At 36.5% G+C, this 20877-nt stretch overlaps 1 protein-coding gene across 14 annotated transcripts in view; it reads left to right on the top strand.

The window, feature by feature from the left end:
* The window catches only part of INPP4B (inositol polyphosphate-4-phosphatase type II B), a 611130-nt gene that overhangs the window by 449288 nt on the left and 140965 nt on the right, over positions 1–20877 (top strand). For all 14 annotated transcript variants that reach the window (XM_066385755.1, XM_066385735.1, XM_066385716.1 and 11 more), the window contains one exon: positions 8580–8727. In XM_066385755.1, coding sequence (XP_066241852.1) covers positions 8580–8727 — 148 coding nt within the window. The remainder of the gene's footprint in view (positions 1–8579; positions 8728–20877) is intronic.

Here is a 20877-nt window from a genome sequence, read left to right as displayed (position 1 = left end):
TTACAAAGCATTGTTAAGGGAAATCGAAAAAGATACAATGAGATGGAAAAATATTCCTTGCTCTTGGATAGGAAGAATAAATATAATCAAAATGGCCATATTACCCAAAGCAATATACAAATTTAATGCAATTCCCATCAAAATTCCTATGAGATTTTTTAAAGAAATGGAACAAAAAATCATCAGATTTATATGGAACTATAAAAAACCCCGAATAGCCAAAACAATCCTAAGGAAAAAGAATGAAGCTGGGGGCATTACAATACCTGACTTTAAACTATATTATAGGGCCACAATAATCAAAACAGCATGGTATTGGCAGAAAAATAGACACTCAGACCAATGGAACAGAATAGAAAGCCCAGAAATAAAACCACATATATATGGTCAAATAATCTTTGATAAAGGGGCCAACAACACACAATGGAGAAAAGAAAGCCTCTTCAACAAATGGTGTTGGGAAAACTGGAAAGCCACATGCAAAAGAATGAAACTCGACTACAGCCTGTCCCCGTGTACTAAAATTAATTCAAAATGGATCAAAGACCTAAATATAAGACCTGAAACAATAAAGTACATAGAAGAAGACATAGGTACTAAACTCATGGACCTAGGTTTTAAAGAGCATTTTATGAACTTGACTCCAATGGCAAGAGAAGTGAAGGCAAAGATAAATGAATGGGACTACATCAGAATAAAAAGTTTTTGCTCAGCAAGAGAAACTGATATCAAAATAAACAGACAGCCAACTAAATGGGAAATGATATTTTCAAACAACAGCTCAGATAAGGGCCTAATTTCCAAAATTTACAAAGAACTCATAAAACTCAACAACAAACAAACAAACAATCCAATAAAAAAATGGGAAGAAGACATGAATAGACACTTCTCCCAGGAAGAGATACAAATGGCCAACAGATATATGAAAAAATGCTCAGCTTCATTAGTTATTAGGGAAATGCAAATCAAAACTACAATGAGATACCACCTCACACCTGTTAGATTAGCTATGATCAACAAGACGGGTAATAGCAAATGTTGGAGAGGCTGTGGAGAAAAAGGAACCCTCATTCACTGTTGGTGGGACTGTAAAGTAGTACAACCATTATGGAGGAAAGTATGGTGGTTCCTCAAAAAACTGCAAATAGAACTACCTTATGACCCAGCAATCCCTCTACTGGGTATATACCCCCAAAACTCAGAAACATTGATACGTGAAGACACATGTAGCCCCATGTTCATTGCAGCACTGTTCACAGTGGCCAAGACATGGAAACAACCAAAAAGCCCTTCAATAGAAGACTGGATAAAGAAGATGTGGCACATATACACTATGGAATACTACTCAGCCATAAGAAACGATGACATCAGATCATTTACAGCAAAATGGTGGGATCTTGATAACATTATAAGGAGTGAAATAAGTAAATCAGAAAAAAACAAGAACTACATGATTCCATACATTGGTGGAACATAAAAATAAGACTAAGAGACATGGACAAGAGTGTGGTGGTTACCAGGGGTGGGGGGAGGGAGGACAGGGGGAGAGTTAGGGGGAGGGGGAGGGGCACAGAGAACTAGATAGAGGATGGCAAAGGACAATCTGTCTTTGGGCGAGGGGTATGCAACATAATCTAATGACAAAATAACCTAGACATGTTTTCTTTGAATATATGTACCCTGATTTATTAATGTCATCCCATTACCATTAATAAAAATTTATTTAAAAAAAAAAAAAAAAAAAAAGAAAATATTTTTTTACTCTTCTTAAAGATCATTACCAAATTCTCATTTTGAAATGTTTTCTCTCTCATATCTCAACACAGATGTTAGTTGCCTTTCACAGTGTCACACAGCCGAGCCACTCATTCCGGTTCCATGTCCCTTACCGTGCCACCAGCAGTGCAATGCATAACTCAGAGTATTTTAAGAGCTTGTCCAAATTTTCTCTCTATACTTGACTCCTAATGAATTCCAGGAAAAAAACCAAAACCCACCCCCATTTTTCCTCCTTTAGGTGCTAAATCTACGACCTCATCAAATTATTTATTTATTGTTGGCTTATAAACAACAAACGTTTATTACTCACAGTTCTGGAGACTGTAAGTTCAAGGTCAGGACACCAGCACCACCATACCGCCCTGAACATGCCCAACCTCGTCTACCTTGTCACATTTTTTATGTCATTTTGTATTAACAAAGGTATCTCTGCTGTATTTTATCCATATCAGTTTAAGTAGATGTTCCCCTTGTATTTCTAACTCTCTGATATATAAAATTTGGAGTCGTTTTGGCTTCTACCATTGGCCCTTGACCCTATATTGCCACCCAGATTTCTTTGCCTTTTGCTGTTTTAACAAATGCAATGGAGTCCATTAACCTTGCTGTTTTTGGAATTCCTATATATTTTCATTACTGTGTGCTAATATATTTAGGATGTTAAGTACCTTCGATGAAAGAGTGAATTTCACCACCTAATATTCAATGGAATCACCTGACCAGGCGGTGGTGTAGTGGATAGAGCATTGGACTGAGACATGGAGGGCCCAGGTTTAAAACCCCCAGGTCACCGGCTTGAGCGCAGGCTCATCTGGTTTGAGCAAGGCTCACCAGCTTGAGCCCAAGGTCACTGGCTTGAGCAAGGGGTCACTCTGTCTGCTGCACCCCCCCCCCCATCAAGGCACATATAAGTAAGTAATCAATGAGAAACTAAGGTGCCGCAATGAAGAATTGATGCTTCTCATCTCTCTCCCTTCCTGTCTGTCTGTCTCTATCTGTCCCTCTCTCTGTTTCTCTGTCACACACACACAAAATCAATGGAATCATCTCTTAGACACCTTTAAACACTTCTACTATCTTTCTGAATACATTACCTTCTCCAGTACTCACTTTAGGTAAACTAGAAAAATAAAGGCAAGAAGGTAATGGAAGCAAAAAGTTAGTTAGTGTTTTGTGGATGAATGTGAGGAGGCCCTTTTTCATTCTGATGCCTGTGCTGTCCCTTGAAGTGAGGTTCTGATTATGTCCTTGCCGCTTGCTTTGACCATCTCCGCCCTCCCCCCTCCCCCCTCCCTCCTCCCCCGATGTACACTGTACGCTGTGAGTGTTCTCCTCTTGGGGAAAGTAAAGCTGGGGAATATCTGAGTTGCAAGATTTAAGCTCCTTTCTGTGGAATGTTTCCATTTTCTGGGTCCTGTTCTGGGTACAGGAGATAAAATGAAGATTAGGAAAATAGCACAGTCCTGGCTTTCACAAAGTTCACCTTCTCATGGAGGACACACACACAAAAAGTAAACAGTCCATAATAGAGATGGGGATGCGAAGTACAAAAGAGAGACACCTGTGAGGAGGCAGGGGACAGAAGCCAAGGAAGGCTTCCTGGAGGAGATGCTAGCTGAGCTGAGTTTATAGGATGATTACCAAGAAAGAAGGATGTTTCTTTGAATTGCAGGGAATGCCTCAAACAGAGGCAAATGAACAAGAAACACTGTATGTTCAGTATACTACAGGTGGTTCCAAGTTGCTTATCATGAAATATGAGCCAGCTTCTTCTCTAGTTTTGTCCCTGTCCTTTATTTTAATGTTTAAACTAGAATTGAACAGAACAGATCAAACTAGAAGGAATTAAGCAAATCATTTTCTTGACCACAGAAAATTTAACATCTAAATTCTACACATTAAACTCAGCAGTTATCATAAGTTGGAGACTATAGTTCTACAAATGTTTTTATATTTCATTCTGATATCTGTTATAGATTCTTTTCATTCTTGGCCTTGAATTGAAGATGGAGGATCAAGAATTTGTATGCATTTAGCTACACTAGCACTTTGTCCAACTCAGCTCATATTCTATTTCAATTTTTTTCCCAACACAACAACACGCATAATAACAATTTAGTTTTTATAACAAATCTAGAGAATAGTAACTAAAACTTTCTCGAGAGTTTCTTTTTTAAACAATTAATTTCATCTTTATTATTCCTTTTTAAAATGGTTATTAAATTCATTGATGACTGGTTAATGAAAGTATTTAGGTTTCAGGTGTGCAATTGTATAACATCGTCTGTATATAGTATTGTGTGGCCACCACCCCACGTCAAGCCTTCTTTCATCACCACTTATCCCTCTGTCCCCTCTTCAACTTCTCCTAGCCCCCTTTCCCTCTGGTAGTCACCATACTATTCTCTGTGTCTATGAATTTATTTTTCTTAATCACTTCACTTTTTTGACCCACCCTCTAATTCTCCCTGTCTCATCTTTATTATTTTAAAAAAGATATCTGCTGTATTTCCAGAGTTCTGTCATGTTTTCTTACCTTTTGTTTTCTGTTAACCATGCTTAGGATAGGATTTTAGTGATTTTTATTCAGTTATTTTACCTAATATTAAAAAGACACACCCTACATTTATTATGTATATAAACCTAAGATATTCTCAAGTACAAATAAGGGTCAGTATCTAATTGGATTACACAGGCTCATCTCTAGTAAGTATAATGTAGCATTTGGAGAATAGGCGATATATGTACACTTTAGCTGAATAATTGAACTATTACACAACTGCATAACTAAAAGCTACAGAATGAATAGATTATCTACAAAAATCTGCAGTACATTAAAGTAATGATTTTATAAGGCTTGAAGCCAGTAATCTAAGATTCCATTTAAATGTGTGACTCTTACCACCTCTCAAAAGCAAGCAAGTACATGAAGATAATCACAGATGAGCTTCCTCTGGAGAAATATGCTAAAGAAAATTGGTGAAATCCAGCTTTTTAATGATCTCCTTGACCCTGAATCCAGATTTCCAAATGTTTCATCCAGTTCTCTGACATCCCTAACAGAGACACAAAAAAGAGAAAATCACTCCCATGATTCTCTGGTTTATCCTTTCTTCCCCAGGTTGTGGGAGCAGCCATTTTTTTGTGTGTGTTGTCCAAGTGGTGGCTTTATTGAATGTTTCCTTGGCATCTTTACTTTGATAATTCAGAATTGGAGCAGGTGGGCTTTCACAATTTCTGAATCCCATTAAAAAGCAGTGGGTGCATTATCTTGTTAAAGAGGCCCGGTTATGGGATCTGGGAGAAACAATATAGAAATCTGGGTTGTGCTTCAATTTGGTCCGGTTAGCGGGGTGGGGGTGGGGATCTGTCATTTACTTTCTGTCCCTGTGTTTGTTCACCTTATGGAGTAAACCTCAAGGGGAATGTATCCCTATCTGGAGCAACTTAGAACTTGACTAAGTCATCACAAGACCATGATGTGCTGTCTCCACTGCTTTCCTCCTGGTAGAATCTGTCACATGATATTTTTAGTAACTGTTTTAGAAAAACTAGTGAAAAAGATGAAGAGAATACACACAAGGCTCTCCTTGAAGTATGGAGGGGGGAAGAACTTATAGTAGATGTTCGATATTGTTACTAGGTTGAGCCTGTTGTATGGTCAGAAATGCATCTTTAATCATTTTTTATTTTTAATTGCAGTTGACATACAATATTATATTAGTTTCAGGTATATACCCCAGGGATTAGACATTGTATAACTTTTAAAAAATATTTTTATTTATTGAGATTTAGGGAGAGAGAGAGAGAGAGAGAAATATAAATTTGGTGTTATTTATACATTCATTGGTTGATTCTTGTATGTGACCTGACCAGGGATCAAACTCACAACCTTGGTGTATAAGGTTGATGTTCTAACCAACTGAGCTACCTGGACAGGGCCGACATTATATAACTTTCTATGTGATTATCCTGATAAATTTCATGTTTATCTGATACCATACAGTTATTAGAATGTTACTGACTCTATTCCCTATGCTGTATTTTCCATTCCCATGACTATTCTCTAACAATCAATATGTACTTCTCAGTCCCTTCACTTTTTCCTCCCATCTCCTCCTATCTGAAAGCCCTAAAATGTTCTTTGTATCTATGAGTGCTTATTTCTGCTTGTCCATTTATCTATCTATCTATCTATCTATCTATCTATCTATCTATCTATCTATCTATCTATCTATCTATCTATCTATCTTTAGGTACAATTGTTGAGAGATATGTATTTATTGTCAATTTATTGTTTATATGTTCATCTTTTTTTCCTTCTTCTTTAAAGAAGACCCTTTACTAGTGTATGTAGTACTGGTTTGGTGGTGATGAACTCCTTTAGCTTTTTCTTGTCTGGGAAGCTCTGGAGATCAGTGGTGGCGTCAGTAGGAAGCCAGGGAAGCCGGAGCTGACCATGACAGACACCTTGTACAGCTGGAGTGTGTGTGTAGAACTGTTCACATTTATCTTCACTGTAGGGCAGAAGCATTGAAAAATGACAAAACCTTTCATTATATATGGCTCATTGTTTAGTATTTGACGCATGAATACCATGCTTTTAATTTATGTAAGGATAACAAAATCTCCCCACTATCAACTCAACAAGAATTTTGGGTTGAGATATCCTATCTGGTCATTTTGGTAACCAATGCAGCAAATTTTCATGGTATTTATAAGTCAGGCTTCATATATATATATATATATATATATATATATATATATATATATATATATTAAGTCAGATACCATTTTATGGTATTTTAGAATACAGAGTAGTTATTCTTGCTTTATACATAGTAGATTTTCTTTTCTTTTTTTTTTTTTAATATTTTATTTATTGATTTTTAGAGAGAGAGGAGTGAGAGAGAGAGGGGGGGGGAGGAGGAGCAGGAAGCATCAACTCCCATATGTGCCTTGACCAGGCAAGCCCAAGGTTTTGAACCGGCAACCTCAATGTTCCAGGTCGATGCTTTATCCCACTGCGCCACCACAGGTCAGGCCATAGTAGATTTTCAATAAGAAATCCTGCTGAATCAAATTGGATTGAAAGTGGATCACATTATATCTAAATTGAGATCCTGATAAATATATAATATTTAGTATTAATGTTTGGAGACTTGTTTCAAAGAGTCAGACTTATATCATAAAAGTTGTATAGGAGACATTATTAGGTATATATATATATATTATGATCAAGTTATCTGACATTTTAAATTACTTGCCTATGTGTTTTGCTTAAAAACAGCAGCATTCTCATAGAGTCCTTGGATGTTGTATACTGGATGCACAGAGGAGAGTTCTGGGGCTCTCGATTTCTGCTTAAACTATTTCAATAAAGATTTACATTTATACTACAATGAAAAACATTAAAGCAAAACCAGTAAAATCAGAACTTGAAGGACTAGTTTTGTGATAACAGAAAATAGAGAATTTTATAATTTGTGAATTAATTCAAACTATAAATTATTGTTTTATAAAAGGCAAGAAAAATCCAAGAATTTTTAATCAAGGCTTGAAAGATGCAATAATTCTGTATACTATCTTTAAAAAAAAGGTTTAAAAAGGCAACAGATATTCTGAGTATGGATTAACCAAGCAGTTGAATATTTATTTAGGTTAATAAAAAAACAAAAAGTTGGACATTTTGGAGACTGAGATTTTGTCTTACTATAAAAGGATGCATTTATATTCCTGATCATATTAACTATATTAGAATGCATGAGATCCCAGGAGTGGTTTAACCTGACTGACACTACAGTGAATTCAATACATACTTCTTTTCTTTCTCCAACTCTAGAGATATGATAATAGATGTTGTAGTTAAATTCTTATATCTTTGAAACATTGTCACATTAAAAATGAATGAAATAACCTAGTTTTTTTTTACTGACTTGCTGTGAGTTTTTACATTTTAGATAAAATAAAATGTATCTGATAAAGCCTAATATCCAAAATATATAAACAACTCATACAAATCACTAGCAAAAGAAACAAACACTCCAATTAAAACATACAGATAGCCAACAGGCACATAAAAAATGCTAAATATAACTAAACATCAGGAAAATGTAAATCAAAATTACAATAAGATATCACTTCACACCTATTAACATGGCCATTATCAGAAGACAAGAAATAACAAATGTTGGCGAGGGTGTGGAGAAAAGGGAACCCTTGTGCACTGATGGTGGGAATGTAGATTGGTGCAGCTACTATATAAAATAGTATGGAGTTTCCTCAAAAAAAAAAATTAAAAATAGAAATATCATATGAGTCAGCAATTCTACTTCTGTATATTTATCCAAAGAAAATGAAAATAAATACTAAGTAAAACAGAGAGATGCACCCCCATGTTGGTTGCAGCATTTTTTTTAATAGCCAAGACACCGGAACAACCTCCATGTTCAGCATTGAAATGAGTGGATAAAGAAGATGTGGTGTACACATACAGTTGAATATTTAGCCATTTAAAAGAATGAAATTCTGCTATTTGTAACAACATGGACAGACCTTGAGGGCATTATACTAAGTAAAATAAGTCAGACAGAGAAAGACAAATACCATGTGATCTCACTTATATGCGGAACCTCAAAAAAACAAACAAACAAAAAACCAGAAACAAAGCAAACAATAAAAGAATAATTAAATAAATAACTAGAAGGTACTTTGCATTAATGCTTTTGCTAACTGATCTTCATCTAATGTCCATACCTTGAAAATCTAACCATTAAGCTTTTTTTTTTCTTCCTCCTCAGTGTTAAAGAACCCGGTGTGTAAACTATATAGATTTCCCACATCTGATAATAAGTGGATGAGAATCCGGGAGCAGATGTCAGAGAGCATACTTTCTTTTCATATCCCTAAGGAACTGATCTCTCTTCACATAAAAGAAGATTTGTGTAGGTAAGAGAAAATAACTTATGATTATCTCTCACATTGGTTATTATTTTCTATAAAATACATTTTTCTTAATGTCTGACAATAATATAAAATTCTAGACCTGCACTGCCCACTTTGGTGGCCATTAGCCCTAGGTGCCACCTAGGCTAATTACTTGATATGTAACTAGTCCAACGTCTCTGGTTCCAGCCCCAGTCAGGGCTTAATTCCAAGGGCGCTGGCTTGACCCCTGAGCTAGTTATGTAAGTGTAAAAGCCACACCAGATTTTGAATTTTTATCACCCCAAAAAACAAATAAAAAGACTGATGTCATAATTGGGATTAAATGAAGACATTATTAATTTCACCTGCTGTTACTAATTTTCTTAACATGACTACTAGAAAACTTTTAATAACATATGTGATGCTCCTTTGTGGTTTGCATTATATTTCAATTCAATAGCTTGAAGTCTAGCCAATAATCTGAGCTTTGACCTTACTAATAACCCCTGTGTCTTTACCTCATCTGTTTTTGGTTACTGTTTTTCATAAATTCCTTCTTGACTCTTCTTTGCTACTTATCTGTAACAAGACTCTGATATCTGTTGGTCGGAAAACCCTAAGACATGATTGATAAAGTATGCTATGTGAATGGACAGTATTGTCATACAACAAAATTAAATCCATTTCTGTAATCAAACAGAAGAATGTGAGATGAGAAGTTCTCTGAGCCATGACTAATCAATTTGTTTCTCTGCCTTATATACCTCCAGTGACTTTAAAAATGATGAATACTGTATTATACTAGACACTGTTAAGGCCTTAAATCTCAGAAAATTAGCAAATATTTTTCATAGTTAACATTTTTTAATTGCTGAAATACACAGCCATAGTGAAATGTCCAAAATTTGGATTTCTGCTTTATATGCATATTAGTACATCAAAGTACTTAAGAATATCGTACCCCTTTGGTATACTGCACAGTCTCCAGAGATGCCATATTGACATAACCCATGTTCACACCATGGACAGGGCTGATAGTATCATCATAATCCTCATAGCATTTTAGTCATTGATGGGCCACATATACAAGTGTAGTCTCATAAGATTATAACAGAGCAGAAAAATTTCTGTTATCCACCTACTGATACCATAGCTGTCAGAAGGTCATACCAACACCAGGCATCCCTCACGTGTTTGTGGTGAGGCTGGTATAAAGAAAGGCACTGAATTGCCCATCCTAGAAAAGTATGGCACATACAATCATGTATAGTCATTATACTTGATAATGATTACAAATGACTGTGCTGATTTATATATTTACCACCCTATACCTTTTATTGTTATTTTAGAGTGTACTTTTTCTACTTATTAAAAAAATTGCTATAAAACAGTATGCCATGTTATGCCAGAAGCAACCTCAAATATCTCTTGTTTACTATGTCTCTTGATTGCATCATATTCTCTTGTGCTTGATTTAATCTTGTGTTGTTCTGCACAATAACATGCTGTATGGGCTTGTAGCCTAGGAGCAATGGGCTAGACCCCTGGTCAGCAAACTGCGGCTCATGAGACACATGTGGCTCTTTAGCCCCTTGAGTGTGGCTCTTCCACAAAATACCATGTGCGGGTACTACCTCAATAAGGAATGTACCTACCTATATAGTTTAAGTTTAAAAATTTGGCTCTCAAAAGAAATTTCAATCGTTGTACTGTTTATATTTGGTTCTGTTGACTGAGTTTGCCGACCACTGGGCTAGACCATTGAGTGTGTAGCAGGCTATGCCATCCAGGTTTGTGTAAACACACTCTATGATATTCACACAATGACCAAATCATCCAATGACACATTACTCAGAATGCACCCCCGTCATTAAGTGGTGCATGATTGTATTTGTTAGGGTAGGAATGACTGCACAAATACTATATACGTACCCAAGTGAAAAGAACAAGAAACAGTATTGGGTTTTAGGGGAAAATCGGACAGAAAACAGCCTGGATTTAGGGAAATAAAGATTGAAAGTTGGACAAGAAGGTGGGTATTTGAAAGTAGCAGAGTGAAGATGATCAAGCCACAGAAATCAGACAACAGTTATTGGCTGGGGCCAACAGAAGCTGGAAGATGTACAGGAGTTCTACTTAGCAGACTACTTCGGGAGTCAGCTGCAAGAAAGAATTACTATAAGCCAAATTATTCAGTTCTGTCCCTACCTAGAAATACATGGTATTAATAGTAGGTGATGGGCAGAACAGATCTCAGGAACGATATACAAGTTTGCATGTTGGAGTAGAGAAGCCCAGAGTCTAGATCAGGGGTCTCAAACTCGCGGCCCGCTGAACAATTTTGTGCAGCCCACAGACTAATCCACGAAGTTCAAAATATTTTGGATAAAATTAAGTAAGCCTAGGGGCCTACTTGTATTTTTCATTTCTCTAGCATCCTAGCTAGATATTAGCTTAGTTAACAGCAGTTGTGATGCGAACTATAGTTTCTGGTCGTTTTGTGACACTGAGTAAACTGCATGTACGATTGTGCTTGTTGTACTGATTTTTTTTTGTTTTCAACTGCAGTGAGAAAAGTGTTGCGTAACAGTTGCCTTTTGTAGACCTAGTGCAGCCCGCCGAATGGCTGTGATCTTGCTCTGCGGCCCACATGCTGAGTTGAGTTTGAGACCCCTGGTCTAAATCGATGAAGTCACAAAAGAATTATCATCCTCAACATTTTCGTATTCTAGACTAGCGGACCCTGAGAACCACTCTGACTAGTGTCATGTAAAGGTCACATTTCATATGGATGGAGTGGAGAGAATAAATGTTCCTCACAGGGTCTATAGAATAGGGAAGGACTCCCACCAGACAAGCCATGTTAGAGGAGTCAGGCAGAAATCTTCATCTCCACTTCAGCTGAGAGCCACAGAGGAGGATTATCTGGGGAGGCAGATAAGTGAGGCTACACCTTACCCTCTAAAATGGACTTACAACTGCATCTGACTCAGCTCATCCTAAATTCCCACCAGGATGTCTATATAAAGACACAAAATGGAAAATGATGACCTTTCACAAAACACTGGACTCTATTAGTAACATAAGGCTATATATAACATAATGACTAATGATTAGGCTGATATTTTGGGGTTGAAAATATTAGTTGATGGACTGCTAACGCCATTTCATCTAAAAATACAGCAAGCTAGTGAGAAAGAAAGTGCAGAGCAGGATGCCTGCTGCCGCCCCATCTGTCTTTTGTCATCAGGTTAGAAATCCCAGAAAGGCTCAGTGCCGACCTTCTGCTGCTTCCGAGGCATCCCCAGCGCTCTGCCTATCTCCTGCCCACACTCCCAGTCCATGCACGGCCCTCTGCCTGTCCATCCCTGACCGTGAGTCCCAGGGGAAGAGGGTGTGTCAGAAATAAGGAGAGAGCAGTCACCAAGCCACTGAATTTCAGTAGGCATAGCCTCTATAATGATTGTTTTATTAACTTTTTAACACACTGAAGTGTTGTCCACCATCTTGTTCTTTTGTCTTTCTCTGTATCTCTTTTTTTTTTTTGCTGTGCATTTGTAGCCAAAAAAAAAATAGAAATAAAAATTTCAAACACATGGAAAGGGTTAGTGGGCAGTTTGGATGGAGACAAAGGAACAGTGCTTGCAAATTATTAAGTTTCCTGGCAAGGGACAGAGCTAGGAACGGGTCGTCAGCATCCACTGGGAATTTCTCATAGAAGAAAATCCTATTTCAATCCTATGAAACTAAACTGTCTAGAAAACCTATTCGATTCTGAAAGTTCTCTAGGTACCGTGATGACCAGCCCCTCCCACATACATGTTGGTTTCTCCTACTTCTTTTCTGTGGAAAGCTCCCATGACTAGATTGTGTTAAAAATATTTTTAACAATTAATCTTTAAATTTTCATAAAGAAAGGGGGAAAGAAAATTCATGCTGAAAGTAGAATTTTTCCTAACATTGTAGGAAAGTTGACTCGCCATCTCAGGAGAGTATAAGAAGGAGTGGTTGTTATGAAACAGGATCAGAAAGCCACAAGAAAAGAACCATTGTGCTTTGGGGAACATGGTGGGAATCATGCAATTTTAAAGGGCAGCGGCCACATGAAATCCACCTCGCCAGCAGAAAGATTTGAAACAGAGACATCTTCTCAGTAATGGGGCAGACAAACATGACAAGCTCTCCTCAAAAGCTCAACAAGGGTGAAAAAAGTTTAAAACGATGAGCAAGAAGATATTAGATATTCAGGGCACAAAGCTGGAAACTACCAAATAATTTTAAGCATTCTTGGGGAAGAACAATTAGTACAAAAGCTTGAGGGGAAAAAAAACCAGTGAAAACTTACACAGGTTTGTCTTTTTCTTTTACAAGCCTAAGTCAGGATCACATTACGTTTTCCTGCAGAAGCCCATGGAGTAACATCGAGTGACTTTTGAGAGAAAAAGACTGTGACCCCACTTTATCTTATAGGGTCAGGTTTTTAATTTTTTATGAGTGAAGGCAATGGAAATGACATACTTCAGTGTGCACTCAGAAAATGTCAGCCACAAAACCTTCTTGAAAAATCTATTTGAAGCTATATGCCATTCAACCGAGGATGCAACTGAAGAATTATATTTATCATAAATTCAAATTAATATAATATAAAAGTAAGTAATATTATAATATGAAATTAGCCTGATGTAACATAAGAAATTAAATTAAGATTGTAAGAATGGGACATTGTCTTGCAAAAGGACTTTGAAACATTTTTCTTGGTTGGCGGCGTCTCCAGCCTAGACAGAGCTTGACTCTAGAGTTCTTTTCACAGCTTCTTGTAAACCTAGTCTGATTTCGAGCCCAGAAAGTATTTCACTTGCCTCAGTCTCCCTCCTACCCCACCCTGTTTCTCAAAACCATTTATTTTTTACATTTTTATTTCATGTACTCTAAACCTAACCACCATTATTTCTGGCCTGTGATAGTATAACAGTCCACTGATGACCTCTTGTCCAATGGCCTAACTTCCTTAGGCTCCACGGCTTCCATTGCAGACTCACACTATCTGCTTGCAAATATTATATAATGCAGATTTCCAGTAGATTCCTGGAAACAGACTTCATATTTAACCTTTAGAGAGCTAGACTAGAATTATGTGTCTGAAAGGGAAGAGGGGGAGGTTCTGCTTGCAAAGCCTTCAATATAAGACCTTGCTACTGATGAGTTGACTGGATTGCCCCGCAGTCAGGATACTTGAAGAATTTGGCACTGAAAAGCAGACCAGGTCTTTGATCTGCATACGTCAAGTTAGGGGGATAAGTCCACTGGTTTATTATGTAGTTATTATAATGGAAAGAAAAGGAGAGCGCCATGTTGAAGACAGCTCAGAGATCTTGTGTGTGTGTATGCGTGAGCGTGTGTGTGTAGGTCTTTGCCTGTGTTTGTAATGCTTTAAGTTTCCCAGTCCTTCCATCTGGGTTGCGTGCAGACAAATTATGTAGGTTTTGGCAAACCACCACCTATAAAAGTTTTATAGTTTGTTTTAATGTTGCTACATATTTTCTTTACATTATTTTCTCCATATGTTGTACTACTTCAAAGTTTTGCTGTGCTCGGTCTACATTGAAATACGTTAGTTACTAGGTAAAATATTGTACCCATAGACTTGATGCTCCATGACAGCTACAAATATAGCATTAAATCGTGGTGTGCACATGGATCTGTTCAGTCGGGAGGCTCTGGTGGCCGTATAGTGTTTGGCTTTATCAAAAAGGTAACATTTCTGCACTATAAAATGATATTTGAAAATCTATAATGGTACAAAAAGCTTTTTTTAAAAAATGAAGTATTTCAGGAAAAATGATTCCCATGATTCATAAAACTCCCCAGGAAAACATTAGTTCGGTCTATATCATGCCTTATCCTCCTTTTTCCTTCTTCATTTCTTTCCCTACATATTTTTCTTCATGATTCCAAGTGTGGAGAAAGAAAGAAACTCTCTAGCATATAGGTTAGTAGTTTAGAATAAAGGATAAGGATATTTTATAACAATTAACTTGAAGACTTTCTTAGGTTTTATATAAAACATAACACTGTGTGTATCCTGCAGAAAAACAATCTTGAATATAAAAAAAGACTAAAGCAAAATACTTCAATAGGAAAAATGTGCTAGAATTTGGGATACATATTTCAAAGTTTTATTACCACTTCTTTGAGAAAATGTACATGCTTTGTCTTAGATACTGATGTTTGTAATGTACATGGACTAAATTCATGGTGATGAAATATTTTATATTAATGAAGGCAAACACTTTTATGTTCAACACTATATACTTCAAATACTGTATATTTTTATAGCTATATTATTGAACCATGATAATTGTGTCGCTATAGCTATATATTAATCTATTTCTTGAACAAGTATTTTTTCATCAATGAAAAAGACAGTAAGATATTTTTAAATCCCAGGTTAAAAACTTAACTGTTGCACAGAAATATATATTTCAGAGACATGTTCTACATTTTTACTTCCATAGTATCATATGCTGTTAGCGTGGTATTCTAAGCACTATATCTAGTTTAAGAGAAACACAGAAGATATTTAATTTTCTGACCTTCTGTCTTACCTTACACCATTTTGTGACCACCATTTAAAAATAGGTTTATTTTATTTCAAACTAATAACATTGTAAGAATTCTTTTCTAAAAATGATGCAAGTCTATATTAGGAATTATATTCAGATAAATTTTATTTTGAAAACATCTTCACTATACAAAAAGATATACAGTAGGATTTTGCAACATTGTGACCCACCCAGTCCGTTTAACATGATTTGGCATTCTGATATATAATGTATGCTCCGTTTTCAAAATGTATGCATCACCAGACTAGATTACCCTTCACATGTACTCGCAGGCAAGCAGGGCCGCCTGTCTACCTGCTTCTCCAGCCTCTTCTTCTGCCTTGTACACTTTGGCATGGCTGAATTCAACACATGCCTTTGAACATGTCTCTACCAGTATTTTCATACTTGGATAAAATGAAGGCACACTGAAAATCTTTACTGACCTTAATGTAACAGTGATTAGTAGGAAAGTCAGAGACTAGCTATGCTATTTAGAATTCCTATATAACAAGTAAACCTCAAACTAATGAGATCACATGGATGCTGTATCTCTTCTTCTTTGTTTCTCTTTGTATTCCTTTCTCTGTCTCTCTTGCATGCTCTCTCTGAGAAAAATCTTAAGTCCTATAAATCCCTAAGGGATGCATAAAAATATCCCAGCAGGACTCCACTGTTGATTCATACCTGATCAACGTTATTTCCTCTGTTCGTTTTTCTCCACGCAATGTTGATGCGCAGTTGGGATACTGTATGGTATATTATTTATCACAAAAAGTGCATTTGCCCTCCCAACTCCTAGTATTGAAAGCAGATGTCAGGTGCCATTAGGTTCATTGTTATGGATTCGTGGTATCATTTAATGAGAAGTCCTGTAGAGCACTTAGCATCACCAAGCTAGCGACAGTAATATGTGTTTGATTTTGCTGTTTGAGTTTTAAATATCCCCACAGAAACAAAAATGGCAAAACTCATTTCGAAGCACATTTTTGTCTATTGTGCCAAGATTCTTTATTTCAAATGAAATGAGTAGGGGAGATTGATTATAATGATAAAAGCCCAAGATTGGAATTATTGTTGACCTGTGTTCAAAACCTACATCTGCCATTTGATAAATAATGATAATTTGTTTTAAATTACATAATTTCCAGGTTGTTTTTTTTAAACTTTTTAGATAATGGCATTATTACTTGTCCTACAGGGCAACTGTAGTAATTAAATGAGTGGTCAGAAGACTCTATTACCTATAACTGTAGAGCTGTGTGTGTGTGTGTGTGTGTGTGTGTGTGTGTGTGTGTGTGTGTAAATACAGCTCTAAGTTTGGATGCTGGCTCCCACAGCTCCACTTAATAACTCGGTGACATGGCACAATTTATGTGAATGCTTTCATCTTCAGTTTTCTCAGTTATAAAGAAGGGATCAAATAATAAATGCACATGGTTATTGTGAGCTATTGATGAGAGCCCCTTGTGCCTGTATACGTAGGCCTGTTATATGTGGAAACCACTTACATCATTTATGTAGAGGATCATGTACACAGTACATACTCAATACATCAAAACTGTTATTGTTGTTGTCACCTCAGCTAACAGTTGATAGTGTTTCAAACAAAAAGGTCTATAATTTATTTTAATCTCCTTTGGCTTACTAACTGAGCACAACTATGGTGCCACAAATTCCCAGTGGACAGAAAAACAGACTGGCCATGTCGTCTCCTAAAAGCTGCTACTTGGAGTTGAGACAGTGATTTGGGAAGGAAAGGCCTTCAGATTAGTTAGGGCCTTCTGGACCACAGAAAAGGAAGAACTTGTCAATTGTTTTTATTGTTGTTAAATGAATGGAAAATAAATAAGAATTCTGTTTTGTTGTTCGACACTTCAGCAATTATGGTCACCAAGGCTGTGTGCTAAGTGCACACTCGAGCCAAATATTTGAACCAGCTCCCTGTTGACCTGGGTGAAGATTAATTCAGATGAGGCCTTCAGGGGTAAGATTTCATTCTTGTCCTCTTTTCAGGGATACTATCTTAGAAGAAACCACAATCACCAGGAATTACAATAAAAACAATAACACGATTTGCTGTCACCAAACCTGAGTACTGTACAAGTCTTCATTCTACCACTTCCTAGCAATATGATATTACACAGGTCACTTCACTCTCAGTTATGTTCTTCTCACTGGTCCCAAGCAGTGTTGTTCAGTAGAACTTCCCAGGATGAAACGTTCTAAACTGCAATCTAATATGATAGCTGTATATCTGTTGAGCACTTGACATGTGCCCAGTGCAACAGAACTTTTAATTTTGCTTAGTCCAGGTCTGGAACAATGATCTCTGAGGATTGTTTTGAAAAAAAGAAAAAAGACATACATTCTGTACCTGGAAAGTCCTATGGTATCCACCAAGCAACCCTACTACTGAGAATTTGGTGGGGTCTCTTGGATTCCATCTACTTATGAAACTTAACTGGGTCACATCTGTACTCCAGCTCCAGGGCTGGGAGTTGGAAGAGCGTCTGTCCAGAGAGGTTTGCAATTTCTAAAAGCATGGACAAGAATTGTAAAAAGGGAATGAGTATTTTAGCTCACTTGCTTCCTTTACTAGCCTTCCAAGTGCAGTTGCTAATTTTCATGGCTGTCCACAGCTAAAAGGCATGTAATTAATTCATGTGGATTTAGGAAAAACTTTATATAACATGCACCATTTTAAACATAAGTGAAGCACTGAGCTTTACAATATTAAAAAATAGATGTTGTTTATGTTTGACAACTTTAAAACCAATTTTAGAGAATAAATAAGACATTATTTCAATGTAAACACCACATCACCGTTATCAGGGACAGAAATATAGACTCTTAGGATGGAATAAGACATACCTATTATTCCTAATCTTTTTCTAATACAATTACCTAAAATTAAATTATAGAATTTAGCTGTTTATCTTGTACAAACAGAGTCTGTGGTTACAACTAAATCTGGAGGTGACTGTGCTCCAATTCATAGTCTCTGAATGTAACTTGAAACCTCCTTGAGTGTACAATATCCGCTTACATAGTACGACATCCACTTACTTTAATGTCAAGTGAAAATCAGAGTGAAAGACCACTCTAGTCATTTTTCATTGAAATAGTGGCTCATGGATTGCAACATTAACCGCATTGTCATTTACAAAGAGGCATTTTTTTTTAAAGGCTATGATTTATGGATGCAGTTTTCATTCTGGTACAAATTAAAGCGCAGGCAGTTTGAATTGTGGGTTAAAAATACTATGCAACCTGACATCAAGTTGAACCTTGTTCAGTTTTATGGTGTCACCTGACCACTTTATGAAATTGAAGCCACCCACTGGTCATTTATGTTGTCTATTCTTCATTGGCTATTTAGTATTTAATTTTTTTTCCTAATGGGTACATTCTTTATTACTTCTTTTGTGTTTGAGTTAAGGTCTAATTCTGCACAGTGAATGAAAGCAGATGGCGATTAAACTTTCCATCTATTTATACCCATGTGTAATTTTAGATTCTGATAGATATTTTTATCCTACAAAATGGTATTGTACAGTTCACTGGAGGAAAAATATTTCTATTTCTATTTACATGCATAATAACAATTTCAAATAACGTTTTAATGTCTTTCTTACTGGGTCATATCCTTTAGTATACAAATTTTCACTTGGTGTCAAAAAAAACTCTTGTAAAAGAATTAACTATTATTTTCAGGCACTCTATTAAGATAATTACATTTCATAATTTCAGGAATCTTTGAATTTACATGTCAAAGTTTATAAAGTTTGACATTTTAGGCTCAGAATCTCATAAAATAGGTGCTCACATGTTGAGCTTTGGCCTCAAGACTAGAGATTTCCTGCGCGTGTCCCTTAGACAAGCTAGGCATCTCTGTAACCATTTTTTTTTTGAAGAAGTCAACATGGTATTTGTAAAATACAGTGGGAGGGATAAAAGGCCACAAAAGAGCCTAAACTATCTTCTAGATGTTTTTGTCTCAATCTGTCTCCCAACTTCTTTTGCAACAAGCAGAGAAAAGTCTTTGTGATGGAATACCTGTGTAGTTTGTATATTAATCAAAGTTCTCCAGAGAAACAGAACCATAAAGCATGTTGTGTGTGTGTGCGTGTGCACGCGCATGCATACATATGTATGTGGAAATGATGGTGGCTGACAAGTCCTAAGATATTCAAGCTGAGTTGGCAAGGTGGAGGCTCAGGAGAGCTTATGCTGTATTTCTAGTCCAAAGCTCAGCAGGCTAGAGACCTAGGAAAATCCAATATTTTAAGACCAAAGGCTGGAAAAAGCCAATATCTTCATCCAGAGTCTGGGAGGAGTTCTCTGGTTGTATGGCAAGAAGAATTCTCTCTTACCCCAGGAAGGTCAGCCCTTTTTGCTCTATTCAGGCTTATAACTGATTGGCTGAGGCCCACCCAAAGTAGAAAAGGCAATCTGCTTTACTCAGCCTAAGGATTCAGATGTTGATCTTATCTGGAAACACCCTTCTAGAAACCTACAATAACAAGCTGGGCAACCAGTTGCTGGACACCTTGTGATCTAGTCAAGTTGACACATAAAATTAACCATCACAGTAAGGAAGTCTATAAAAAGATATATTTTCAAATCTTTCTCTATCCTTAAGGAAGACTTGACTGTTCCAGGATTACAGACCTAGATCATTCACTTCAATCATTTACTGTAGCTACTATCCATTTCAATGAGTGGAGAGCTCAGCATCCTACTTTATATTCTGATATATATCAAATTTTCAGGAAATCCTAAAAACAATAATCTTTAAGACAACTTCTCATTTGCCAGTCTACAACATACTGAACATTTTGCATGGACTGAGAACTGTGGTTGGACAGAAAGATGAAAAAGACCAGTCTCTGTCGCTCACAGGCTCAGCACATATTCCCCACATTGGAATTCCTTCCTTGAATAAATACATCATCAGTAGACTTTCAAACTATGTCTTAAATAGAAGTTTTAAATAGAGGCGAAACTTTCTCCTATTTTTACTATGTTCTATTTTAGTAGATTAGACCCAGTTTTATTTTTTTTAGCAGCAGAAACTTTTTCTTCTTCCTGAACAAAACTATACACAAAATTCCAATATTAATCAAAGAGATTGAGTGGAAGCTGGTTGTCTGGTGGGGAAAGGGCCCAATGCTGGTCCACTTACCTGGTTTCCCTTTTGTTCAACACTCTCCCTTTCTCCCTCGGCCACGACATCCCCAGGGGTATAAGGAACAAAGTTTGAAAACCATTTATCTATTTAATATTCTTGTCAATGCTTTTTGTAGTATATGTAAAAAAAATAACTTTACGGAAGGTTTGGCTATTTATTTTCCAATTCCCCTATGCCTCTTTCTGTGTTCAGTTATTTTTCTTCGTTCTTATAGAGCTGTTTTTTTTAAAAAAAAAAAATCTCATTTTTTCTTTATGTTATTCAATGGTATGTGTTTCAAACATGTTATATACTTAGTAGTGTGTTTCATTTTATGGGGGGTTTGGAGGATCTTAGTGACCTCCAATAACTTGATATTATATTGAAGAGGGAAAG

The sequence above is a fragment of the Saccopteryx leptura genome, chromosome 1, assembly GCF_036850995.1.
Source record: "Saccopteryx leptura isolate mSacLep1 chromosome 1, mSacLep1_pri_phased_curated, whole genome shotgun sequence".
NCBI classification, from domain to species: domain Eukaryota; kingdom Metazoa; phylum Chordata; class Mammalia; order Chiroptera; family Emballonuridae; genus Saccopteryx; species Saccopteryx leptura.
The sequence above is the reverse complement of the archived record's forward strand: the minus strand, read 5'-3'. Positions and strand labels throughout refer to the sequence as shown.